This window comes from Siniperca chuatsi, linkage group LG12 (genome assembly GCF_020085105.1).
Source record: "Siniperca chuatsi isolate FFG_IHB_CAS linkage group LG12, ASM2008510v1, whole genome shotgun sequence".
NCBI lineage: Eukaryota > Metazoa > Chordata > Actinopteri > Centrarchiformes > Sinipercidae > Siniperca > Siniperca chuatsi.
In genome coordinates, this window is record NC_058053.1 from 19,088,317 (window position 1) to 19,115,745 (window position 27,429).

Genomic DNA, 27,429 nt, shown 5'->3' on the forward strand with positions numbered 1-27,429 from the left:
TACTGATTAGTTAAAAATGTAGGAACTGCCTTGGATCTGGGTCAAGCAGCATTAATGTTCCACTTGGAGGCCAGTTATCTTATTTTGCACATTTTTGTTACAGACTCTGCAGGAAACCCAAATTCAGTGTCTAAAGGCTGAGTTAATCATTGCCCTCGAGTCAGTGTGTTCACCAACACAAATACGTGGATTCAGCAAACAGAAGCTGTGCTACTTACAAAACAAACATGTTCATTACACCATGAGTCATTTTAAGTGTCCTAATTTTTTACCACTAACCACCAAATCTGGCCTGGCCTGGCGTCACATGTGCAGCAAGAGTGATATGCCTGGGATGTCAGGTAAATTCACGATCATCAACAAGAGAAGAAAGAGAAGAATCAAGATCCATGAGCAGCAAATGACCCTATAACCGCCATCCACTGGTAATGTAAAGGATGTGCCCTAGAAAAACAATGGTAGCAGTAAGAGTACTTAAATGATGGTCAATTTTCTCTTACCCATGGAGAGGAAGTGATGCAGGTCTTAACTAATTCAGGAGCATAGCAACTCATGAGCTTAAGGGGGGGAAAAATGCGTTTCTCTCTCTCTAACACAAACACTTAAAACCCATCCCTTATTTCACATTCACACTCACACAACTTAAATTTACTTAAACAACCACTGTATGTGTGAATCACAACACTTGCAAGCACGGAGGATCCAACGGCTAAACAGCAAGTTTATTTTGGTTAGGATCAGAAACACAGATCATGTCCTGAGGGTGAGATGAGAGGAGATGATATCAAAATCCCCTGATTGAAAAATGGCAAAGATGGTTCGTGGCGGTGTTGTTGTTGTTTTCTTTGGGGGGAGGGAGGGGTGTAATGAGTGGGAGAAATGGTGTGTTACAATGTTCAGTGAATAAGATCGGAGGGGAGCAGTTACTCTCAACAGCAGAGAGCAGCATTGACCATTCCCATGGCAAACTCCAACAACAGGGAGACCACATATTACTGTAGCCACAGCTCCCATTTCAAAATTCTCCAGTTGCTCAAAGAATCTTTTCTATTCAATAAAACCTAGTTTTAGTTGAAATGAAAAACAAAAGGCACAATGATTTTCAACTCATTCTTGTCTTTAATATGCACAAGAGTTGAAAGCATCAATGAGCCACCTTAAAGAGAGGAATTCAATCTAAAATTTATAAAAAGATATAAACAATCAGAGGCCAAAACGCTGTCTGTTGCTTTTCTCCTATCATTTTATTTAAAACAACTTTTCATTAGCAAGTAAAAATCTTGCAACAAACATAAGCTTGTATCTAATTCAGATACAAGGCAACGGAATTGTAAATCTTTAAAGTGGCTCGGTCTAGTCTGCTAGTTCATGACTGTACACCCTCTCTATAGTTTTGTTCAGTAATAAACAGCTAGTCCCAAAAACAAGCCTGGGCTGCTCATAACAACCCCACCCAATATTTAAAACCCCAGTGTGATCCCCCCCTTTGCTCTGACCCTCTCTCAGTAGTTAGCAGCCAACCAGAGGATCATAAAGTCTTCGAGACCAGGGCTAGGGTCGGGTTCACAAGTTTGACACCTCAAACCCGCACCCACACACCAACTGGGACATGGGACGGTACATTTTAAAACAGCCCGTCACCACTACGAAGAGAGAAAAACAAAAACCAGCCTGTTCCAATTCATCAGCATGTCATCACAATACATATGCAAGTCAAAAATGAAAACAATGAAATATTGCTTCAACAAAAAAAACCCTCCCCAGCCATCTTTGACAGTAAGGTTATCGTCCATCCAATGACTGTCAGCTGCAGCAGCTTTGTACAGGCTTTATGTAAATATATTCATATATTCATTAGACGGCAAGGAGAGATACACATCACATTTTTGTACAATTATTCAAATTGAGTGATGACATGTGACCTCTTCATTGAAAGTAGTTAAGTACGGTAAAGGTCAGGACCTGTACTCCTTATATAAGTCTAGTCTTCAATGAGTATAGGTCCCTTTCTGCAGGCAGACATCAATATGTGTCTCAGACGTGTGCATAAGACTGAAGAAAAGGAAAAAGGAAAACAGACATATGGAAGCTCCACAGACTCAACCAGAAGAAGCTGAAACATGAACCTAAAATTTTTGTTTGAAGAGAGAATTTAAAAGAATTAAAATAAGATTAAGGTCAGATAAGCAATTCGGGTCGATTTTAGCTCGACGGTATTTTTGTGTTAAACCCCCCCTTCCGAGTTTCACATTACAGGGGAGTCCCGAGCAAACAGTTCACTGGATCACAGGACGCGACCGAGCTCATGCTGCAGAAATGGATGTCCTGTAGGGGGGATAAACGCTACAGCTGATACGTTCCTCTTCTCTTAAGTCTCTGCGCCTTCACCTAAAGGTGCTTCCTCCCATGACAAGTATTCACATCCGTAAAAAACAAAAAACTGTTGTCGCTCTGCTGAATCAGAAGCAGGCAGTTAGCAGGTCTTACAGTTATATGTATTGGAAAAAAAAAAAGAAAGAATTATGGCATTTTCTTCACATTTGATGATTTTTTTAAACAAACGTTAAGTTTGATAATTCAACAGAGGTCACATTAAAAAAGTGACGTCATTGAGTCAGAAGTCCTGTCTGTCAGTTTGCCACGGAGTCCTCTTTTTGCCTTTGAGCCCTTTCACCCCTCCACCTGCCCCAGGACGCTCCTGGGAGGGCAGTGGGGGTCCGTGGTTAATCATGGCTTAGCTCTGGGATTAACTCTTTAAACTGGGTGAGAGAGGGTTATTGGGGTGCCCGGCCACCGGGAATCTGTGTGACTAAGTGTGTTGATGTGTGTACTTGTATGTCACTGTGCGTGCGCGTGGGTGAAGTAACACCAGAGGACAATCCAGGGGAGGGAAAGCACAAAAATAAACCACAAACAAACAGCAGTATTTCTTCCCCATAAGTGATATGATGGCTTCTAACAGAATTATGCACACAAATTCTAAGTGTCAAAAAAGTGTGTTTATGCATGTGTTGTGTCTGAAAATGTGCTTGTGTTTTTGTCTTTATGAAGACTTGACATTTGGCAATTAAATCTTGCCACGAAGGCTTTTTCTTCCTTCTGGTTTAATTTTTGTGTTATATTTAGAAGCACTGGCAGAGAACACTGACAATCCTCCTGATGCAAGTTGCCAGATGGTGATGGTGCCTGTTGAAAGACCAGGACTCCTATGTGGGGTTGCTTTGTTCGGTGAAGGATGACCATTAAAACAAACAAACAAAAAAAAAAACACCCTGCAGTGCAGAGGTGGGGGTGGGTAAATCCTTCCGTGGTGAGTTTCCATGTTGAAGTGATGTAGTAAATCGAAGTAAATCCTTCGGTACCAGGTTGCCAGGTTGGAGGAGAGATGGATGAATGTCTGGGGTGATTACAGAGTACCCGTGCAGCTGGTTGAACCAAACATCCTGGCTTTTAGAAATTGAACTCCTTCGTTTGCATGTTGGAAGCTGGATCAAAGTTGAAGGTCCCTCCTTGAGTGGTGTCGGGGATCAAGCTGGGATCTTCGTCAATCTGAAAAGGACAGATATTACGAGATCACCGCAGAGTAAGCTGTTGACGGAGCAGGAAAAACTAATGAAAATTTTGAGGTGTAAATCACTGGTGGTAAACTTACATCATCTCCTGAAAAGTACTGATCAATAATCTCAAAGGCTAGTTTGTAGATATCCTCATTCTCATGCTGCTGCAGATTTTCTATCTTCTCCAAACCTGAAAGATCAAACACAATGGCAAACATAACCTTTCCTGTTATCAACAGCATTAAGACTGGGAACTGGCTACTGCAGTAACTTATACAGTTCAATTGATTGACATTCAATTTGACAAATCAACAAGGCTGTCAAAACATGCACTCGTTAGAAGAAGAAGAAATGGAAAATGATATACCAAACACTCTAGTCCTTGACTTTCTCAAATAAAAACCCAAAAGCTTACATTTATAATATAGGATACATATAGGTTTAATACAACTGAAAATACTAATTGAGTAATGCAAGTCCATATACAGACCTCCACACTCCTCTATGATCTCCGCAATAGTGCTGGCTTCATCTCCTGCCATGATGAGGATATTCTTCAGGCCGTCCAGCACAACCTGCACCACCTGAGAGTCCTTCACTGACAGCAGGTTACAGAACGGAGGGATGACATTCTGCTCCACCAGGAACTCCACCTACACGAACCCACACATACACACCACATCCATACTTGATTACAACATAGGTACATGGTTACAAGTGTGGAACATGTCCTTGTAATTTCACTCACAATGACCTTCATATGTAAACAATTCAACATCGCCTAGTTTCATCTTTCAATAATGGTGATAATTCTGCTTCTTGAAAAAGTGCCAAGGTAAACATTTATTGTTGAAATTGTATAATATTATATGACTGACTCCCATGCTAACTAGGGTTTCTACAGTTTAAATAAAAAATACACCCTTCATAGCAGTAAATGAACTGAAACAAGCATCAGATTTCTACATCATTGGTCCCAAAGCCCAGCTCACCTGGTCTTTCCTCCCACTGATGGTGAGGTTGCTGATGGCCCACGCTGCCTCCTTCTGAGTGCCAAAGTCACCCTGTAGAGAGACAGGCTGTCACTAAGATGTGCACATAGCAGGTCTTTTCTACAACAGCATAATGCCAAGACACAGAAAATCTAGGCCATATTTGCATTCAGTATTAATTCATTTATCAAGAGTTGCTTCTCTGGCTACAAAACATAGAATGTGTCGATGCAACTGAATACATACAATTTACGCCAACATTATGGTTTTCCAAATTTAGAGTCTGATACAATGTGTTATCTGAATCTGAATATAAAGACTGGAGATTATAAAGCTTAAGGAATCTCTTTCCTGTTCTTCCACCATGCACAAACCTTAGCCAGTTGGTGAATAATCATAGGAATCAGCCCAGCATCGATCACAGCTTGGACCTGCTGCTGGTTCCCAGCTGTAATGTTGGACAGGAACCAGACTGCTTCCTGCAAACAGACAAATCACAAATGGTCAAAACTGGCACTATATCTTCCACACACACACATGGACATTCTTCAAAAACCCTGTGCATTTCTCTTCCACTACATTACTTTTTCTCACTGGGCTAGTAAAGAGGGAATAAAGCAGATGATTGGCCTTCCAATTCCATACGTCTTTTACACTCAATTGTGCATGTAATCTGCGTACAGCACCTTAACATGGGTATTTCTTGAATACATTTGTTACAACAATGGCTGATGTGAGACGGGTGCGTTATGGTTAGTGTGTATGCTTTGGGGAAAGAAAAAACCCAAAACATTAAAACCAGTCAGATGTTGTTGCCTTTCAAAATGTTCCTGAGAGTGAAACAGATAGCTCTCACAAATGTCATGAACTTCACTGCAGTTCGCAGGCCGCAGACACCTTACTCCTATTTCCATGCCAAACCATAAGAAACAGCCAGAATTACACAATAAAACATAAAAAAACCCAATAACATGAAGGTTGAGGCTGTGGTGTTGAAGATACCTTGTTGATCTTTTCTTTAGGGTGTGTGAGCAGGTTGGGGAAGTGTGAGAGGACATCACAGTTAAGCACAACCTGCGTCTGCTCGTCTGTCCCTGTCACGATATTACCCACTGCCCTCAGAGCTGCCGTCTGTAGTTTGACAAAGGAGGCAATAAACTTGAAATTACTTTGATTAATTCATTGAGGATGAAATTTTGAAATGGTCATCTTACTGTAGCCAAAAAGGTAAAGACTAATAAATTCAATTAATAAAACAAACTCACCTGAACTTTGACCTCCTGATGACTGAGGAGAGGCACAAGAAATGGAACGACTCCAGAATCAATGACCATTTGGATCTGCTCGTTCCCGCCGTCCGTCAGATAGGACAGAGCCCACACTGTGTCTACAAGGATCTAAACACACAGACACACAAACCTCGTAAGACCATGTACAGTAATTATGCTGTTAGCGTTTAGAAAAATGCCATTCTGACAGCACAAAGCAGGTGATCTTTCTTTACAGTCAATACTAATCAGTAAATACAAAATGACTGGGACAATCGCCCTTCGCTCGGATACTTACATTTATATCGGTGTGATATATTAGCACACAGAGGGCGGGCAAAATCTGTGGGGAAAGAAAAGTAGGTTGTGAATGGGTTGGATGTAGGCAGAGGAATAGATGGATCAGATGAAGGTAAAAACAGGGCAGAGTGAAAAAACAAAAAAAGTCACAAAGAGGAATAGCTGTCAAAACCAGACTTCAAATGTCGCCAAAAGAGCTTTATAGTTAGAAACTCCCTTGGGTGATGAGGCTGATTTGGGTACTGAAAAGGCTCTGCAAAATCTCTGTGTGACTCAGCCTGCAGTGACACAGTCAACTGCAAAGCAACACATCCATCTGTCTGGCACATGAAAGCCTGCACACACACACACACACACACACCTCTTGCACAGTCTCCATGGGTGGTGGTGGATCCTTGTTGCGGCAGAGGTTAACAATGACCCAGGTAACATTGCGGAGGAAGGTGATGGGGATTGATGGGTTGATGAAAGAAAGCAGGGGCTTGACCACGCCCAAAGAGATGACATAATCCCTGCACTGTGGACCATCACCTAGGCAGGCAAGGGGCAGAGGTCAACATAACTCTGAACAGCTGCTTCCAAGCAGTATGTACACACATTCCAATTAGAGGACACTACTTACCTATAATGTTTCCTAAAGCCCATACAGCCTGTTCACATACGTTCTGGTGGGGAGAGTGCAGCAGTCGCAGGAACAGGGGCACTGCATCTGGACACACAAACATCAGCGTATCAAAAACTTGACCAAGGTGACAGATTGGTCGTGTCCAAAGCAAAATAAAATAAACACAGACCCATGACTGTGTCACAGCTCCTGTATATAACAGCTAATCTAAACCTAAGTAGGGGTATCAACAAAAATGTAATGACTCAATGGATTGGTTTAAATACCTATACTGACCCTGTTGACAGTCAAAGCATTGCGGAGTGAAAATGTCTACTCACTACTAAAAGATTCCTTTCTAGTAGTCAAAGTGAACATGCCCATTTAAAACACCACAACTAATGTACGCACCAAGAGAATTTTTTAATCAAATCTCTTCCCAGGAAAGTGGAGCATATACAGACAGTGCTTGACTGATATCTTTGTTGCACCTCTTTGGGAAGGACTACTCTACTTTTATCTTAGTTATTATCATAGATATTATCAAAGTTTTGGTAATCTCAATTTCCAGAATCTCCACCCAACGTCTAGCTGAGATCTGATCACCCAGAATAACTGTAAATACCTGTGTGGGTGTTGCTAAAATGTATGAAATGTTCAATGTATGTAGAAGCATAAATTACATATACTTTAATTTAAGCAACTGCAGATTACTCAGTTCAATTAAAATAAAGTCACACAATTCCATGTTTAATTTTAGAGTGTTTTTAATCTGTTGTTTCATTCTAAATTAAAAGTTTTAGATACGTGACATTCCTCAGGTCTAAACCAACTAGTGCTGTCTCTGTAACAGCCAGCTAATCACATGAACGCTGATCACGGTTTCCACTTCTCCAGTCATGTTGGCTTTCTTTCAAAATAAGAGTGCACGGTTATCTAATAAAAACATAATCCAAAAAATCAGACTGCCCCACTGAGTGAAAAAACAAATAAATATGCTAGCTTGGCAGATTGCAGACAGTATACAAACACAGACTGTGGTGGGGGGAACGACGACAGAATGTGGGGTCAACTTACTGGATTTAACCACAGCCTGAGTCTGTGATGACGTCCCAGAGGCAATGTTGGTCAGAGCCCAAGCTGCCTCGAATTGAAGAGAGGGGCTGCAGGACAAAGAAAACAAAACCAGTTAGACAAAAACAAAACAAGTTAAAGACATAAATAAGGCTCATTTAGTTTCCACAGTAGAGTGGAACACAAAAGGGGGGGAATAATAGTTATGATAAATATTGATGTGAAAACTTCCTGAATTCCCAGCTGCTATTACATGTTTTTCAAGGCTGATTTTTAGATTTTTCCCCAAGCACCCAAATACACTTGTGTGTTTTTTGGCCTTCCAGTATTAAAAGGGCTTTTTAGAGGAATGTACCTCAAACCCATTTTAATCAAAAGCTTGTTGCTCACCAGGGCATAGTTTTCCATTATTGGTTTCTTTAAAATAATGATTAATAAAAAAATCAGTTATGTGAAACCCTAGTGAAAACAGGTCTGTGTGGAGGATAATACATCTGACAGTGGTCAGATATCATGGTGTTTGACGAACTAGGGCTGTGCTCACAGGGGAAGACTATCATGAAAAGATTTATTTTTTTAAATGATGCAACACAAAATATTAGAAATCACACAGTTGCAAGTGATCCTCACACCACCCACCAGCCAAATGGTAATAAATCATGGCTAAGGGTGGTAAGTCTGTCTACCCCACTGAATATTTCATCAGGCGACCAACCATGATCTGGAGTTCCTACTGGTTTCTTAAGCTTCAGCTGGGATGTAAAACAGGAAACAGGGTGTGGTAGTCTTTGTGATGTAACCAGCCTCTGTGGTTGCCTCTGGACAGAAGAGTTACATTTTCTGCCCTATCATGCATTCACAGATTTAATTTGAAGACCTCAGATAAGACCTTTTGTCTATACTTGGTCATGTAAAATGGTGCTCATTTTCAGGCTGTACATTGTGATTCTATACCTCATTATGTCATTAGGCTGGACTGGCTTGGCTTTCTGCCATAATGCTATGGCAACATACTAGACAATTATTTTCTCTTGATGGGTGCACATGAGTTATACTGCATTGCTGCACAAACTCAAAAATAACATAATATATAATAACAACAACAATAACAATAATGTATGCTGGTGTTTCATGTTAACATGACGCTATCTGTTGTTAATGCCATGGTAAAATCCTTACAACTTCTTCCACCCTAACTATTCATTCTCCCCCCTCAGTGAACACAAGGTCCTGGGAATTGGGGACCTCCGAGAGACAGGAATGCTGTTATATTTGGCTTGGCCTGGACTGAGAGGACCAGCCAACTGCCCTGCGTGCCTCTACACACTCTCACGTGTGGACACAGTTGGATACACACACTCTCATGCACACAAAGCCTCTGTTGCGGCAAAGACTTGATGTAGCAGCGTCAGTAATCCATCACAGCAGTCTGCAGCCTTAACAGCTAGAACACTCAGTTCATTGCGTCAAAGAAAAATAACACTGAATGCAAACACAAACTGAAGCAGACTTACTTGTCGTCCCTTTCCAGGCATTTGACTAAAATGGGCAGGATCCCAGACTTTATCAAGTCGTCGATGGGAGGGTTTCTGTCACTCGAGAGCAGTTTTCTGACAAAGGGCAGGGAAAAAAATCTCAAGAACTTCATATACAAAAAACAGCTGGTGTCTGTATGTGTGTGTTCTGTCAGTCACTCACCTGGCTGCCTGTACAGCACTGAGCTGGATAACTGCATTATCACTGGTAGCGTTCTGTAGTGACAAAGAGTGAAGGCCATAATAAATGTCAAGCACAGCATAATTAGTAGTCAGTTTAGGAGCTATTGCTGGTACATTTGGGAAAGGCAATGGAGGGCTTGAATGATGTGAACTCTTACCTGTAAGATGGCATCAAGCGTAACATTTTGCTGCACAAAGAGAAATGTAGAGGAATATTAGCACAACATACTCTATCACTGAAGACAGACGTCCAACTGCAAACCTGTGCATTTGCCCTATGTCATTAGGGTGCAATAGTGTAACAAGTAAACCTTTTGTATCTCATGCTGCTCAGATATTTTCACAGTGTAATATGTAGGGTTTGGGATGGATCCAAATTATGACGTGATGTGAGGTTGACATATGGATGTTTTAAATACTTTTGCAGCATAACACTAAAATGAAAAAAAAAAAAAACCTAAGTAGCAAACTTAACTGACCCTTGATTAACACCACTTTACATAATATGTTTCATTTATGTAAATGTGATAAAATCGTTTACAAGTCTACATTGAGACTTTAACAGCTTGCCCACTGCATCTTTGAATCTGACATGAAAATTAATAATGCAGTATATGCAAAATGCTTGGTGGCTTTCAACTGAAACAGAGGAAATTACAATGAGCTGCACCCTCTCTTTTCCCTGAAGTGTCTTCTGACTCTGAACTCCAATAGGGCTAAAATAATACAGCCTCACCCCACTACTAGGCTACCTTGTTTCAATGATATTTTGGATTTCTGTCAGTATTTTAAGATAAACGTCTCTCTACAACAGTATTGGCTATAAAATTTTAAAACCTCAACATTTTAAAAAACAATAATACCATTAGCTTTCAGTCACAGCTCCCATGAGACTATGATGGATCTGCAAACCACAGACTTAACTAACCAGGGCATATTTGTAAATAATACTCTACAGTAAAAAAACTCCTAAAACCTTTCCATTAGTGAAGCCCCTTTTCACACTGGACAACCACTAACATCTGTCTTTTGTCTTCAGTGGGACACGTGCAACAGCGATTGTGTTCTTCGTATTGTTCAAGATGCAACACTGGCAAGACAGCGAGGTGAGAGAGCTTCTCTGGCCTCCATGCTGCTTTCTACCGTTTACTAACCCTGCTGTCCGGCGCGTTCGTGATGTTGAATGTGACGCATCAGAAAAAAACAGAAAGGCAATCTACTGGCAATGGGAAAGGAGTCGATCGCCTATTTTTTTCCCGGGGGTTTATCCGCGTTTAAAAAAACCTGCATATACGCCCTAATTTTGGTGTAAAAAGGATATGAGTGAGAATTAGAGGGTCTATTCACACAAATTATAAAAGTTATTTTTTACACATATTCTTTCAATTTTGGTTTTTATCTGCTTTGGTTTTATGATATTTGTTTCTAAGATTTCTGGTGCCAACCTTATTTAATGGAGGTGTTATTGATGGTATTCTCAGGATAATCAGAATGTGCTATCGACAGTTTTCATAACAATTTTTTCAGTAGAAGATAAACAGTTCACAGCCAGGTCGGTGGACTATCCTGAGAAATTGGAACATTATCTCTGGAAATACAACATTGATGTGGAGTTGTCAAACGTAATTTTTTATTGCGGTGAAGAGCAAAAACAAAATTCCATTAAACCAACTGTATTGGGGTGGTGGCAGAAGTTACAGCAGCAGATATTACAAGACTGAAATCTGCATGGACAGACACATCTAGGTAAAAGAAAATGACAAAATAAACTCACCAAACTGGTCATAGTAGCTGTTATGTTAACATAAATTATCCCAATATCACCCAACTGAGTTTACCCAGTTGTCATGGAATTGTAGATGTTCAAATTTCCATTCCTTTGAGCTCTTTAGAAACAGGACTAAATGGAATTAGTAAATCTAGGAAATCTGAACATCTACAATTCCATGACAACTGGGAAAACTCCATCTGCTGAGGAAGAATGTGTGATATGACTGAAAGCTCCAGAATAGCCACTAACTAAACCTTGTGGTGAGAGTTTTCTTGTCAGCTGCTCTTCCCAAGATTAAGAATAAACTTTCAATCTCAACTAAGAAGAAACTGTTTTTTGTAATTTGGCTGAATTGGCCCTTTGAAGTTTGGAATAATAAATATTACTAACAGAGAAAAATCATAACATGACAACGCACTGATATTTCATTTGCACTGTAAATGCTTTTATTTGGGAGGAAATCCCAGTAAAAACAGAACCCAAAGACATTTCATTCTTACTGAAGATGTTCAGCTACTGTTTCTAGCCTGTATCACACACACAATTTGAAATAATTTTGAACCACACTGCCCACTTGATGTTAACCCTTCTGACCTGTTATCCAGACAGTCCAGTCTCACTACATCTCTCTCACTCAAGCACATACCCGCACGCCCACACTTACTCCTTTGAAGTCTGAGTCGACATCAGAGTCCTCCAGACTCTCCTCCTGCGGGACATTTCTCTTCTTCAGTAGATGTTCGTCTCGTTTGTTCTGACAAGAGAAAAGACAGAAAAGCAATGAGGGGAGGAGATGAAAGTGTGCATTAATGCCTTCATGAGCACTGAAAGTAACAGTGAATCTTCTCTTTCCCAAACTTTTACTTTCAGGAGTACAGCCTACATGTTAGAAATGTGGGTAGGTCAGAGAAATCTGCCTGCAGCCTAGTCCACAAAGCAAACACACAATCATCTTTGAAGGACACTTAACCTTAACCCTCAACACACTCTGCAACCCCCCAGTAAGCACACATTCATTCAGCGTGGAAATAGAGACAAACATGTACATACAAACAGGCTGAAAGACCGACACATCCCATCAATTCACAGGGCATGTGAGTCAGCGGTAGGAGGAGATTCCCTTGCCCTACATTCCTGTGCATCATGCTGATGTGCGTCACTGATGACTAATCAGCTAGTGCAGTGCTTCTTGCTGCTCTGTTCCAGCTAAATGGAATGTGCTAGATTTAAGACCACCTCAGCACTCCATAGCTATGACTTTGTATGTTTTAACACCCTTGGCTGTGCCAGTGTTTTCCAAACGTCTGCTGATGGCTGTGCTGCTCTACATGCCTGTTCACCAGTGTTCTCAGACTTTCTCTGGAAGCACAATGTTATTAAAATGTCCCTTGAGTTTTGTTTATTAGAATTACCAGTTCAGGTGGCACTATACCAATTCATGCCTTTGCACGTCAATCTGTTCATCTAAATGTTAATTTCCGAATATTATGTTTATGCTGTGATTTTCTTGACAGTGTCAATTTTGTGCCACGCCGGGCTGTCAAAAATCCATTTTTACAGAGCAAACAGACTTGGCAAAGATTCATTTAAATTTCTCTCATGTTGTCTGGCACCCGGTTACTAGAACCAGAGGGCACCTTCCTCTTTCACTACTTACATATGCCTTTCATATTCCAGGAGACGAAAAGAATAAACAATTCAGAAAGATAAACATATAGGTTTCACGGTATGCAGTGGTATGAAAATTGACGGTTATCATACCATGTTCATTAGCTTATCTATGGTGTTTGATTCTACTGTTTTAGTGCTTTATGATTTTTATTTATTTATTTATTTTATATTTATTTATTTTATATATATATAATTTTTTTTTTTTTTTTTCAAGTTCATTTCAAGTTTCATGCCTGCCAGGACATAATATTTAGTGAAATTATAATAAAGCGTTTGATCAACCAAAAAACCCTTCTGTTTTCATTCCTTTAAGGGTCATTGTAACTGATAAAAATAACGGTGTAAAACTGCGGTACCGCGATATAAGACGGTTATCGTACCGTGAAACTCTCATACCGTTGCAACCCTAGACTCAACAAATGGCATTTCATGTGGGCAAAATTTATCAGTAAGGCAATAGATGCACCCTATTAAAATGATCATTAAATGTGCTGTGGATATTCATGCTTTTTAGAGGAACACCACTACTCAACTTGGACTCTGTAGCGGATATAACTCTGATGGATGGGCCATACTGATTGTGTTGGTACTGTATTTCTTAAAGTCATCAGGTACAATCTACACAGAAAGTTCTTCATTATGAAAAAAGTGATTGGTCTTCCTGTTGTCAGATATCACATTTAAACAGAAACAAAGAACTCTTAACCCAGCTAAGATGTGACTGATCTATTCATCCATTACAAACCCAAATCAGCTGTTTTAAATTGTATTAGTATCAGTAAGAAATATCCCACCAGGCACTGAAACAGTGTCCATAAAGGCTGTCTCCTAGTGAGTGGCAACAAGCAGCACTGAAGTATCACATGTGGAAGTCTAGGCTCAGTTCCTTGTGACTCTGGAGACTTGTTTGCATATAGAAATCACGATTATACTGAACAACATTACATAAATATCAAAAGCGACTTGTATTTGAAGGGTGATGTTTTACTTTAATTATATCAGCATTGGTAGAAAGACTGCATGTCTTAAACATTCCATGCTACAAAAAACTATGTTTATGTTTTAACAGGTTATAGCTCAGCAATTGCAAATGACCCGAAGAAGAAGAATACTTGGAAAGGTAAAAACACAACAGGTCAGGAGCCCTCAGAGAGGTTGTATCGGAGTGAAATGAAGAGAAAATGACACCGACATCAGGATTCATCACAAGATGCAAAACCCCATGTAGGCCTCAAGTATATATAATCACACACACATACATACGGCGGACAAATTAAAGGAAAAATCTGAATAAAAGAGTGGAGAAACATATCAAATGCAGATGCTTCTGTGCACCAGGGCTCACTGAATGGTTTGGCGAGTTTGAAAATGATGTGAATTAAATGCTACTGGCCTTTACAGTCACCAGATCTCAACCCAGTTTCACACCTGTGGAAGATCTTGGACCACCAACGTGTAAGACAACGCTCTCCACCACCATCTCCATAAGACCAAATGATATAAACTTTCATCTTCACATCTATTTAGCGATGTCTGTGACTGTCTCTGATGCTATATGTCCTTTTTTTATGTCTGGCTATGTTTGATTTTCTTTCTATCTGCTGTACTCAGGTCTCTCTTGCAAAAGAGATCTTGATCTCAATGAGATTACTTGATTAAATAAAGTTGTACATATAAATGAGGGAATATCTTGTGGAGGAATGGTGTTCATCCCTCCAACAGTGTTCCACAGACTTGGCAAGAACCAATGCAGCTGTTCTAGAGGCTCGTGGTGGCCTGACTCCACACTAAGACGCTTCAAGTTGGTTTTTCTATTAATTTGTCACCCATCTTGTATATAGCCAGGTTTAAGTTAGTTGTGGAACTCTGTAGGATACTTAAAAACCTATTAAAGTGTTGTCTAAAAGATGCCACAAAAGTCCACCATACCTGAGTGATGGAAAGACTTGTGTGTGGAAAAAAAGGTGATTCAAGGTGTGCTGCATCATTTGTAATACATGGTGTGGTGGTGTTAATGCTGCCAGTGGAACCAGCTCATTTGTGTTCGATGATGAGGTCGCGACAGCAGCAGCAGGATGAATGCATACGTCATCACTGTTCAGATCAATTTTAATGCATAAAATATCTTCAGACAATGCCATCACAAAGCAGAGGCAGTACAATAATCCAAACTATATCCAAAGCAATCCCCTGAACTAACATCAATCCAGCTGAGCATAGATTTCACTTGCTGAGGATCAGAAAGAAGGCAAATATCCCCTGTAACAAGCGAGAACTGAAGACACCTGCATCTTACAGGTCATAGACTTGGGAAATCAGCGATTGCAAAAAATATGCACTTAAAACTAAATATGATGACAATTCCTACACTGTTCAGTTGATGTAGATGTAAACACCCTCAAATCAAAGATGAAAGTTGACATTTTAATCTTATAATCCTTGTTTCATTTTAAGCCCATGGTACAGAGTAAAGGACCAAAACAACAAGAAATATGTTATTTGCACAAAATGCACATTGCACAAATAAGATAATAAACAACGCATCATTTATAGACGGGTAGTTTGGACGTGTGGTGGCTGTCAAGTATAAATGACAAAGAACTGACAAATAAAGAACATTAATATAAATTTCCCATTATGATCTAATCCAGAAGGCTAGCCAAAAAAAAGTTTAATTTCCATGAGAGAATTAAAAAACTCCGAGAACAGAAATCCGTAAATGCTCAATTGACCCATGTTACTTTATATGGTGTCTCTTTGGAAGGCACCTTGATTATTGACCAATTGGGGGTTTAATTAATAACTATTGGGGGGATGACACAAGTATGACTCCAAACAGAAATTACGCAATGGTACAAGTATAGAAGGAAAGCAAAAATGACAAATGCTTACTCAATTGCAAGAGACAGTGTAATAGTGGCTGGTTGAATAAAGCTTTGTTAAAATTTAAACTAGTTCACTTTGGGCTCAAGCAATATTTTATATTTTCTCAATAGATGGTATGGTTGCATCCTAATGTCTCTCAACATACAAAGGTACAGTCTGAATTTTCTATTTTCTCAATGCGTCCAACTGCATTGGTCAATAACTCGAGACAGATTTATAATACTGTTGTATGTGTGTGTAGACAGATGGTGCATCTTTTCTCACCTTTCTCAACTCAACCGTCACCTCATTTCGATGTCTTCTCATAGTCTATAACAAAGAAACAAAAAGGCAGCAAGTGAGAAATGTGAAAACATTTTTCATAAATTCAACCATTTACTGAAGTGGAAAAAATATATATTACAGCCTTTTACATGGATAACAAAATTACATAATAAATCACAAAATACCATGAGCAAAAGATATAAAATTTTATGTTTTCCATTAAATTACACTCCTCATTAACAAACAATTTAATTTTGGGGTTTCTTATAACTATTAAAAATGACAAACCTTTAAAAACATGGGGCATGTAGATGATTTTTTTTTTGTCAATTTAGGCATAAATCTGTGACAGAAACCACCTACATATTTGAAGGTAAGAGATTGATAAAACAACTAAAAAAAAAAAACAGCACAAGCGAGGAAAGACAGTTTAACTCATTGCTGTATTTGTGTGTCTGTTGGGTTTCCAGTTCATCCTGAACAGTTTGAGATGGTCTAAGATCTTGTGACTGAAGAGGTTCATGTTGCCTTCCTAAATAGCCTCTTACGTAATCTGGGACAGTCATAACTCAGGAGGCTGCAGAGTCAACCACTGCAAAACAACAATAATGCCACTACTTTGACCCAAACAAAAATGTCCTTTTACCGACAGCAGAACATCAAATACAATAGTCCAGCCTGACTGTCAAGAGAAATTAATACAATCCAGTTCACTTAAACTGGCTGAATTTGGCTAAATGATGTTGGTTGCTGTACCCAAAATACAAAGTGTTCCTAAAACAAAGAATTATGTCTACAAAGACAAAATTGCTGGAGCCCATAGAGTCACCACAGTAAATACTCAAAAAACTAAAACTTTATGAAACCTGCAGTTCTATAAAGGCAACAAAGATTTCAGGGTAAAAACAAAATGCTTGACCAATCTAAACTGTAAGCACATTCTATATAATTTCCAGGAAAACAAAGGAGGAGCTTATGGCCTGCAGCATGCGAGACTTCACTGCTTTGCAATTCAAATCTGTTCCTAATGATGTCAGAAATGAAGAGCAATCTGTTATGTCTGACCTAAATAAATAAAACCCAAACTGGCATGTTTTCCTGCTGTAGTCTGAGTCATCCATTTAGGAAAACTCAAATTCATGCAGAGGCTCTTAAGAGAGGACCCAGGTCAGACCTCCAGGATGCCTGAAATAGCATCAGGAATGCACTTGGCAAAACTTGTCTGTCATAGTAGCCATGTGCTGGTCACACTGACTCGAAGTTTCAAAACAACCACCTATGGGGCATCGATCTCTGCTTTTAGGCAACTGATGGTGAAACTCCAATCCCTGCTGGATTTTGAAGGGTCCTTTTCAGGCATACCTTTGTTTGTGTCTTTGTTGGTAAACCCTTTGGCATGAGAGCTGCATTTTGATAAATTACATATGTATAGTATTTACCTTAAAAAAAGACTAGATATTTGTTACTTTGAAGTCTTCCTTTGGTCCAAGTCTGTTAGCTTCCCTCATCTTGGCTTGTCTGAACACAGCCTTTGCCAAATGGTTTGGTCATCATGTCAATGAGCATTACAGACAAATGCTGTCACAGAGATATATAATTAGACTTGTTAGTTGAATGATGCTGTAATACCCAGCGTTTTAGACTGTCGCTTTGCCACTCGGGCACATAGTATACCGGAGGTGATTTCTAGAATATATGACTTGCCAGTAAAGCAATCACAATTATCCTTCACATTTGCGTTAATATAGCAATGTCTATTTGGAAAAAATGTCTAAGTATAACCATTAAGAAATCTCAGCGATAACATTACAGCGTTAACTAGACCAAGTTATAATTAATAGTACTAAGCTTAATGGTATCCAAGTCTAACGTGCCTATGATGGATTCTAATCAAACAGTAAATTCATGATCTTAAATTGTTTTTGTTAGCAATACATTTGCCGTATTTCACTTCAAAGTAGACCGTAAAACTAAGGTCATCGCATCATTAAGCTAACTGTTTAGTGGCTCAGCTAGCAGCTCGGTTTAGCTGGTTCACCTGGCATTACATGCTAGCTATTTGCTTGACAACGTTAGCAAGCTAACAAGGAGGGGCAATGTTTGGTTAGGATGGATGTGGACCAACCACGGAATTCAATCTAAACCGATGTTTTACTAATAATGACAAGTGTATGTGACGTTCGCAAACTAGTATTGGTGGTACTTAAGGTAAGCTGGCTGTAAAGCATGGCAAATGTCAAGATTATGGTGCCGGCCAGGCCCAGCCTCGCTTACGACCGGTGTCCATCCAACTAACGCTAGCTAGTAAACGTTAGCTGGCAATGACAGCTACATCGCCTGCCCTTAATTCTCCCAAAACCAACGGTACAACTGTGATGCTGCTTTCTCTTTACAAACATTAACTACTGAATATTGGTAGGCCACTGGTGTTAACAATATAACAATAATCGCAATCGCTCAATTAAGGGGGGGACTGTGTCGTTATCAAGATAGGCCAATGAGCACTTTTGATGGCGAACTCTTCACGCTAGCTTAGAGCCAGGCAGCTAGCTGGCTAGCTGCCTGGCAGCTGCAGCCGGGGCCAGGCTCCCCAACGAGGCCCAAAGACTGTCGTTTTCTACGTAAAACTAATTCGATTCATGTCATTTACACTCGCATATATATGTCAGCTCACCTCGACATCACGTCCCTTATTTTTAAAGCTCTTGATGCGGTGGTTTTCCAAGCCGGCGTTTTCTGCCATGGCTGTATGGGGGTTTTGCTATTACTCCGGCTTTCGGGATCTCCTCCGTGAAAGACGAGGCACGGCAGCTCCTGTGCTGCTGCTGGCTCCGGAGAGGGGGAGGAGGAGGACGTAACAGATCGCAGAGAGAGGGGAGGAGTTAATGCATACCTCCTGCATGGGCTGTCCTGGTTTCCACGGCTTCCTCGACGCAGTAATAAATTCACCTTCGACTTTTTGGCCACAGACGTCCTCAAACGTGAAAACTGTAAAGCTAGCCCGTCATTTTTGCGCGGAACTGTGAATATAATACGCAACTTAACAACAACCACCTAAAAACAAAACAGGACTCCGACAAAAGTATGCCTCAAGACACAAAAGTTTAATGAATCAACAATATTTGGATTTGCTTGTACAAATCATTAGTGCAAACAAAGACAAGCATTTGAAATATTTAACTGTCACACTTCAGCAGCGGATATGCTATGCCAATACAAAACAACAGATTGACATTTTTAACCATATATCTGTAATCTGAGACAACCAGCACCGGTTATATTCTGATATTTAGAATAAACACACCATGAAAGATTTCAGGATGAGAAAAGCGTGGGAAAACTAAAGGGCTGTTCATAGAAGTGATTTAGAAATCAATCTTAATACATATTAGTGTCAGCCATTTAATAAGTGTTTAACTTTTTAAAACATCGTCCAACACCATCACCTCAGCATACCTCAGTAAAAAGTCAATCTCAGACACTGGCTGTCCGCTGGAATGTGCAACGGTTTACTGGAGTATTTTAAACCATGTCTGTATCAACTCAAATTTACAAAGTGACATGAATTAATTTAATTAATTAGTGTATCCCCACTTTTAATTGTATTTTTAAGTGAAGAAGGCAACATAAGAGCAAATGGGATATTGTTGACTGATGTGTCAGTACTGACAGCTGATCCTTAGTCCACAAACTTCTGCTGGCCAAAGACATGACATGCTCATATTACTTGATCTGTGACTCAAATAAATACAAATAAATATAGGGCATATGCTGAGATGTCAGTATGACATTTGGGAGATTACATATTCAAAAACATAAGTATAAAGCAATGTCAACAAAAAATGGCTTGTGATCCTGAAAAATGGGAACATTTTACCATTACATCCACTGTCTGGTATCTACACAAAGATTGAGAATGTAAGCAGCAATTCAAAGTGTTTCAGTTAATACAGGGTGATTACCACTGACACAAGGTAATGATTTGACAGTTTTCCATCAGCACAGACTGCAAAAGTCATAGCCCACCAATGATCAGTAATCCCCACTCCTTCAAGGTTGCTCCAACGTCAATCCAGAGCAGCATGAGAGAGACAGAGTAATCAGGGGAAACAAACAAAAGGCCACACATAATGATTTTAAGGTCAAACTGTAGTTTCACAGAGGTTGCTATGAGATATTGGGGAGGATGACAACATAAAGAGGGGCTGAGGCTGAGGTGCTCCTTTAGAAGATTTGTTGTTCAAAGAGGATCTTCTCAAATCCTTGTGGAGCTGTGTGATAGAAGTCACTAAACTGGCAGTCTAAGATGGCACTGTCATCCACTGGAACAAAAGAAGGGAAAGACACAAACACAAGCTTAGAGATTGTATACATGTTAACCTCTTCAACAGATTTTTCCTATTAGGAGTTTTGAGTGCAGGGGCAGAGTGCGCAGAGTAGGCTTATTACAGGCCTGTGACGGCCACAGAGACCACATTATTTGTTCATTTGCTCAATCAGAGCATTTGATTTATTGATTGCTATGTAAAGAGAATCTCAACAAATATAACTAAAAAATGCTTCTGAAAAATATTACCTACCCTAGCTTTGAGTCAAATATTCAAACCCGAGATGCATGTTAGTTTGGTTGCATGATTATATGAAATGGGTGATGCTTGGCTATATCATGCATCTAACGTCAGGGTTTATGGGTTAACCATGGCTTCAAATGTATGAAAAAATATCACCCCATTAAACATTTTGTTGATTATATTCCCAGGACTCCCTGGAAAGCTCTTTTAATGCCAAGTGGCTTATTCTGGTGAATTAAAATAAAATTAAATTAAATTGATGTCATGTCTTAATTAGGAGTAATAATATAATAGCAAACATTAAATAGCAACATTTTTCTTGTTTATTCTGCAGAAATTAGGTCAAATGCCTTGTAACAGCAACTATTTGAACACAATCTCTCAGTATACAATGTTACATTTTGTAAGCTTGTTAATACTGAAATACTGTCTTTGGGTGCTGGTATGTTATTAACTCAACTTTGGCTTGGGATACACAGTTAGCATGGTGATTGATTAATCTTATAAATCAGTTCTTAGCTATAGAAGCAGCATCACCTCCAGGCCAAACACTCTCCCACACCAACTGGCACAGTAACTTACAGTGTCCCTGTTTTGTTTACCAGTTGTCAACCTGAGGTGTGGTAATAGCATAGGTGATCTTTGTAGGTCTCCCATCTCAAAATGAAGTCGTTCACTGACCCATAAGCTACTGTATATGCCACCCCTTTCTAAAGTGCCATTTAAAAACAGAAAGTGGTTCTGCAATGCAAACTCTGAAGCATCCACTGGAAAACGGAGCTATGAGGTGCAGATAAGACAAAACAGACATTGTTGTAAATAATAATATAAGAAGGCTGTTTCAAAAGAGGAATAACAAAACTATGTTACCATGCCACTGCAGCTCATGGAACTAATTTGGTGAAAACTTTTAATTTTAGGGGTGGGTAGCTTTTGGATTTTAGGGTTTTCCATTACCAACTTAATTAAACCTTGTAATTTTTAGTCAGTCTAATTATAGGCCTAACTCAAAGTGCAATTATAGAAAAATCTATATTTTATGGCTTCACTGGCATTCAATAAAGCACAGGGACTCACAGTTTGATTCAAAAACATACCAGATTAACACAGAGTTCTTATGGAAAAGTGAGAGTGGAGCATGCATAGATAAAAAGCATGTGTTTTATATCTATGGGAGCATGTCCCTATTCCCATAGGAGAGTTCTGTTTATGTAAACGCTTATTAGAAAAAAGTGACACCCTTAACAGTCAAAAAAGTTGGTATTGCCCTTTAAACATGAATGATATTATTGTTCCTATACAACACAACAGAAAATGACTTGGAAAGTTTGATATTTATGAAGGCATCCAGAGTGACTGATCTGATCACATGGATATATTTTCTAGCTCAGAAATATTAGCAATGCTGTAAAACAGAGAGTGTTTGCACAAGAAAGCTCAAACATTTACAGTTTTTCTGCATTAGTGTTGCTGTAGAACAGGAACAAGCAAAGCTGCCACTAAGTACCAACAGCCTACATGTTTTCTTTCCAACATAAAATCACCAGTTGATTTTACTGACTAGCTTAACATCAACCAGAGGGGCAGACCCAGTCAGTGAAATCATCTGCTGTAGCCTTTGACCAGAATAAAACCTGCATGTCTTGATCCTCCGTGGCAAGACTGTACCTTCCTGCTAAATGCTTTGTTTTGATTAGTCCACATAACTCACACTTGGATGTGTGGAATCTGTTTGTCGTCAAATATGCAAATAAAAAAAACCTTTTAATACAACTCACAACCAAAATGAGCACTGTTATGTAAAAATGTATAAATACAGCCCTCTAGTGGAAAAACATTGTAACTGCCATAATGGCATTTCTGAGAAAAAACATATTGGCAGTCAATAATGTTCAATTAGAAAATTACACAAAAATGATCTCAAGATTATCAAACCTTGGTAAACTAGTCAGCATATCAAGCCAACAAATAAACTTACCATAAACAACAGGGTATACAGTGCCTCGGATCCCTGAGGCAGGACAATGCATGTTCTTCCCATTCAGATATAAATTCAGCTCCACATGGTCATATGTGATGCCCTGAGGAACACAAACAAAAATTGATTTAACAACTGAATTTTTGTATCTGAATATGATTACACATTTAACCCTGGTTTAATTATCAAAAAGAAACCTTCATATGTGTAGCCTGGCTATTCAACACTTGTGACTGTAACCTATTTAAAGATAATAATTGAGACTCTTTCCTATTTTCAGAGGGAGCAGGAAGAGCTTGGGAAATCCAAATAGTATAGAAAAAAGATAAGGTATGTATAGGTTTTTATCCCACATTATTCTTTGTTTTCCTCTACTTCCTGCAGTTACACTTTCTCCTACTGGCTTAAGCTTTAATTATCACTGCATAATTATGGTCAATGACACTTCCATCCAAGCAAAAATGTGCCTGACACAAAATGGGACATAAAAACATGACGTGACATTTTCTGGTGAATCAAAAATGTTCCTACCTGTCTTTTTTTCTTAGATATCAAGTACTTTGTCAATACATTATATTATTCATCTGCACATATCTGTTGTGCAGACTGAGCAATTAAGTTAAAGTATTGTATATGCACTTAAAGTGAACAGAAAATCAGTGTAAGACTGGCCTTCATGGCCTCTTTTGTCGAAGAATTACAATTGCACTGAAATGTGTGAGAGTAGCTTGAATCAGTCTAAAACCACCAATGAGTGTCAGAGTTTCTTTTTCCTGGTCATTGACTACATAAACTGTAAATTGCATTTTCATGCATGCATCACACAGTGGTGGCAGCATCTCCTGTAATCTTGTACCTTTATGCAAATTAAAGATGCAAATCATTTTTGAAGCCCGTAGTTTGTGTTGTTTTTTTTGGATGTTTTTAATGTACACTTTGTAATATCATGCAAAATGCTTCACAAATGTATTGTAGTTGATGATGAGCTTCACAAGGGCAGTACAGTATTGGATTTTATTGATGTACAGGTGTTCATATTTCCTGTATATTAGCCCACAGCAGAAGAAAAGCTATAACTAAACCCAAATGAGCAAGCGTCAGTTTTACTGACTGACAGATTGGCTGACCTGAATTTGGCTCCTGATGAAAATACCTTGTGTCATCAGAAAAATAATTATCTTCTCTCACACAAGTTTATTCCTGCACAATTACTCAGTTGGCAGTACGACAAGTTCATCTGTATACATGCTTTGCTCTGCCAACTGAGTATGCGTATGTGGTGGGGTCCTCTAGTACAGTGCACATAAATACAGTACAGCCACTAATGGACTTAAGGGGTCGCCAAAGTCACCAAGTTCTAAGTCCCAGCAGTAGTAGCTTTATGCTGTTTTGGTCTCTTCTTCAGCAGAACCATATACTGTAGTGTCATAAAATGAGCATGACTAGGCTTAAAGAAAGATTTATCTTATTATGTCAGGTACAAACACTGTGTGCAGATAATGACATGCTTGCTGACAGTGATACATAGAGGTCTGCATGTGCTTTAAAGCAGCCCTCCCTGCCCCCGCTGGGTTTTACGCTGCAGCCGCCTGCACCTGCAGGATGTTCTGCTGCGCCAGCCAACTCCTGCAATCCATTTTTTTCTGACCCCAAGTCTATGCTCATTAACATCATATTTTACAAAATGATTTCCGACAAGGTTCGTAAAAAATTCCAATAAATGTTGCCTGGGTATAATAAAAACTCTGTTATGATTTATAAACTGATGCCAAATAGCAATTTGGTGCACAACAGAAGGCTATCCAGCCCATATTAGACCTTGGAAGAAAAAAAACCCACAATGCCAAATTCTATTGTGGGTCTCACGGGACCTGCAGGCCAGCCTCATCCAGCAGGTCTCTAGCAGATGATTATTCTAAAGGGGTTGATTAAAGTTCTACAAATACACAAAATCTACACTCACATGCCTGTTGGAAGATCAATATGTGTACAGACTAAAGTGATAAAAAAGAGATCTTAGCAACCATTACTGAAGCACCTTTACTCTAGAAGAAATTGTTTGGGCACCCATGTCAGATAACACGATCTTTATCTTTGAGATAGAAACCGACTGGCTTGCCCATATGATTCCAGTTCATTAATAATTTTAGTGTCTATGTCAATTTATGCTTGCCGGTTCTCACTTATTTGACAAGATGCTGATTCAGAGAAAACGGTTCTTTATTTTCAGCTTCACAAGCAACTGGCACACACATCATTCAAAGATTAGGTCATCAAACTTAAGTTCAGGATCAAGTAAAATGCACTTACCACAATGTCACCCTCCTGAGGAAGGCTGTTTGCGGGTAGACGATTCTTCTCTTCATTATTGTGGTAAACAGACCCATCATGCCTCAGGACAAGGCTGTTTGTGTCTCTGCCCAAAGGCACTTGATTGAGATTCACTTTCTGCGTAGCCACACCTATTCCCCACACACCTAAACACAAAGCACAACGCTGGGTATCTGCTACTTTAAAACAGTTTTAATCACATAGACTAAAATGTATTTATATTTATAGGCCAGCTGCATTAAAAAATTAGTAGGCAAGATTAGCAAACATTACACATTCGCAACTGAATGCTAGTACAAACAGTATGTGGCTAGTGTGGAGCTGTATGATGGTAGCTTTGCTTAAGGTCATATATGTAAGGAAGCAAATTTCTTGTACTTGTAAGTGAACAGAATTCCACCAGTGAGCATGCAGTCACAAGATGTTGTAGCTTCTAAAAACTGCAGCGTGTCAGTATCAATAACTCCCACTACGAATGCACCAAAAAATGTCAATCTGGCAAGAAAAGAAGTCAGGAGTTAGAAGCCAAGTGCTTACCAGTGGACTGGATCTTAAACTCGAAATAACTTTTGTTCTGGTGCAGAGGAGCGTTGGCCAGACAGCCTCCAGTGCCACATATCCTCCGGCCACTCTTTACGATGACAACATCTGTGCCTGCAAAACAAAGGCAAGAAAACATATTGTACTAAAAACACAATTCATTAATAAATTGTTCAGTCTGTTATTTTTTTGCGGATCAATTAATCGACTAATCATTTCAGCACAACTCCAATTGCTGTTGTTTAATTTGAATTCTGTACAGGTGCCATTCTGCGAGTCCCTGTGCTTTTCCAGATATTCCTCAGGGTGGAAAGTCAGGTCAGTTATTCAAGAGGAGTAACTCAAGCTCAATGAGATAACTTCTGTTATGAATTGGCGCTATATAAATAAAATTGAATTGAATCGAGTATTATCATTACCCTGTCAACCAATTGTTATATTTGAATACTGACAATAAACACTTTATTATAAACAGGTTATAACTTCAGTGGTATTTCTCTGATGGAACCTCTACAAAAAGTAAGACTAAGTTAATACAACTGAGGTAAATCATACCCTAAAGTCCCCCTCAACTCAAAAATGTGTTTTGCTTATTGGTACAGTGCAGAATGCTGTATGTGCAGTTTGATACTAGAAAATAGTTTTTAAATGAATCTGCTGTAGCTGTTTCTCTGTGCTCACCTTAAATATCAGTTTAAGACCTGTAAAGAGTTTCCCCTCGGGGATCAATAAAGTATTTCTGATTCTGATACATATGAGCAGGATTTTCTGACGTCACAACTAGTCTGGAAAATCAGTCCAGTCCAGTATGCAATCTTCCAGTGTACAGTCACTGAAAATTGACTTAGGAGGCATCTTGTGTCCAATAGTTATACATTTCAAAGGAAACACATTTGCATACTTATACCACCTGGACTTTTCAATGAGGGAGAAGGACTAGAAGTGCTATTACGATTTTTTAACGAGATAATTGGACTGTAAAAACACAGCACACACAAATTATTATTCAAACCAGAGTGCTTTTATATGTCTTAAAACATGTGTAGAGGGGGAGTTAGGAAGTCTTTAAAGTTCAGTAAGTGGAAGAAATGGGAAATGTTAAGCCTGATGGCTTTCACCCGTGTCGTGAGTTTAGTTGCAGGAGGTAGGAGCGAAGCGCTTAAATGTCACGAGTTGGCCTGTCTGTTGGTTTTAACGTCATGTCGCACTTTATTTAACAATGTGATAACCTTTGTAGGACGTATATTAACGGGGAATGGTAGAACACACAACTGCAACCACTCCGCTCTACCACAAACACATCTAAGTGCATATTCATCCACGGTTACAACACTACGAGCAGCTATCTGTTAGCTAAAAAATGGTAACGGCGGAAGTAGCCAACCATAATGTCTCACATACACACAGCCAGCTGGGCATGTGCAGACATCAGCTGGCCGCACATCAGCTGTCAGAATTCCTTACCCATGTGGTGAGTATCTAACTGAACAGTGGGCATTTCTTTGAGGGGAATATGGCCCGATCCGCCATCTCCGCAGCAGCCTAGACAACACGTAAACATCGCAGCCATTCTTGTCCAGATACTAGCGAAACATCCGGAAACATTCTCATACCATCAAACCAAAGAGCGCTTGGCGTTACAACGTCAAGCTCCCGGAACACAACAGCGACGCACGGCGGCAGAGGTCGGAGCTACATAAGCCCCTGCTACCCAACTGTATCCAATCACAGTGGCTAAGATAGGCAGTTGCTCCTGATGGCATGGAAACAAGGGAAGAAAATCAAGGTCAAAATTTCTACACGTGACTAAGTAACTATTGGGTATCGATTTTACATAACCACAAGTTAAAAGAAAGTGAGTTTTTAGAAAATATATCAAATGTTTAGTGCACAAATGCTGAACT

The 27,429-nt window shown here is 39.4% G+C and overlaps 2 protein-coding genes across 2 annotated transcripts; both read right to left on the reverse strand.

The window, feature by feature from the left end:
• Positions 1-696: 696 nt before the first annotated feature.
• kpna3 (karyopherin alpha 3 (importin alpha 4)) lies at positions 697-19,019 on the reverse strand. The gene is made up of 17 exons (XM_044217624.1): positions 18,780-19,019; positions 16,106-16,150; positions 11,949-12,038; positions 9,672-9,701; positions 9,494-9,546; positions 9,310-9,405; positions 7,799-7,884; positions 6,740-6,826; positions 6,479-6,648; positions 6,116-6,160; positions 5,815-5,946; positions 5,552-5,680; positions 4,924-5,028; positions 4,550-4,621; positions 4,048-4,210; positions 3,653-3,747; positions 697-3,549 (listed from the first exon to the last, which is right to left on the reverse strand). Exons 1-17 carry the CDS (start codon positions 18,846-18,848, stop codon positions 3,451-3,453), a joined length of 1,566 nt encoding a protein of 521 aa, XP_044073559.1. The 5' UTR covers positions 18,849-19,019; the 3' UTR covers positions 697-3,450.
• Positions 19,020-19,190: 171 nt separating this feature from the next.
• On the reverse strand, positions 19,191-27,177 carry spryd7b (SPRY domain containing 7b). Its single transcript, XM_044217627.1, has 5 exons — positions 26,990-27,177; positions 25,523-25,639; positions 24,965-25,131; positions 22,655-22,757; positions 19,191-20,427 (listed from the first exon to the last, which is right to left on the reverse strand). The coding sequence occupies exons 1-5, from the start codon at positions 27,093-27,095 to the stop codon at positions 20,330-20,332; spliced, it is 591 nt and encodes a 196-aa protein (XP_044073562.1). The 5' UTR covers positions 27,096-27,177; the 3' UTR covers positions 19,191-20,329.
• Positions 27,178-27,429: the final 252 nt, after the last annotated feature.

Bases quoted from the DNA above. Each gene is read 5' to 3' on its own strand.
- kpna3 (XM_044217624.1), bottom strand. From the start codon at position 18,848: ATGGCAGAAAACGCCGGCTTGGAAAACCACCGCATCAAGAGCTTTAAA. The intron at 16,151-18,779 runs GTGAGCTGACAT...TCTTTGTTATAG, and splicing joins ATAAGGGACGTGATGTCGAG to ACTATGAGAAGACATCGAAA. The intron at 3,748-4,047 runs GTCTGTATATGG...TTGATCTTTCAG, and splicing joins GATCATAGAGGAGTGTGGAG to GTTTGGAGAAGATAGAAAAT.
- spryd7b (XM_044217627.1), bottom strand. From the start codon at position 27,095: ATGGCTGCGATGTTTACGTGTTGTCTAGGCTGCTGCGGAGATGGCGGA. The intron at 25,132-25,522 runs GTAAGCACTTGG...CTTTGTGTTTAG, and splicing joins GTTTAAGATCCAGTCCACTG to GTGTGTGGGGAATAGGTGTG. The intron at 22,758-24,964 runs GTAAGTGCATTT...TGTGTTCCTCAG, and splicing joins CTCAGGAGGGTGACATTGTG to GGCATCACATATGACCATGT.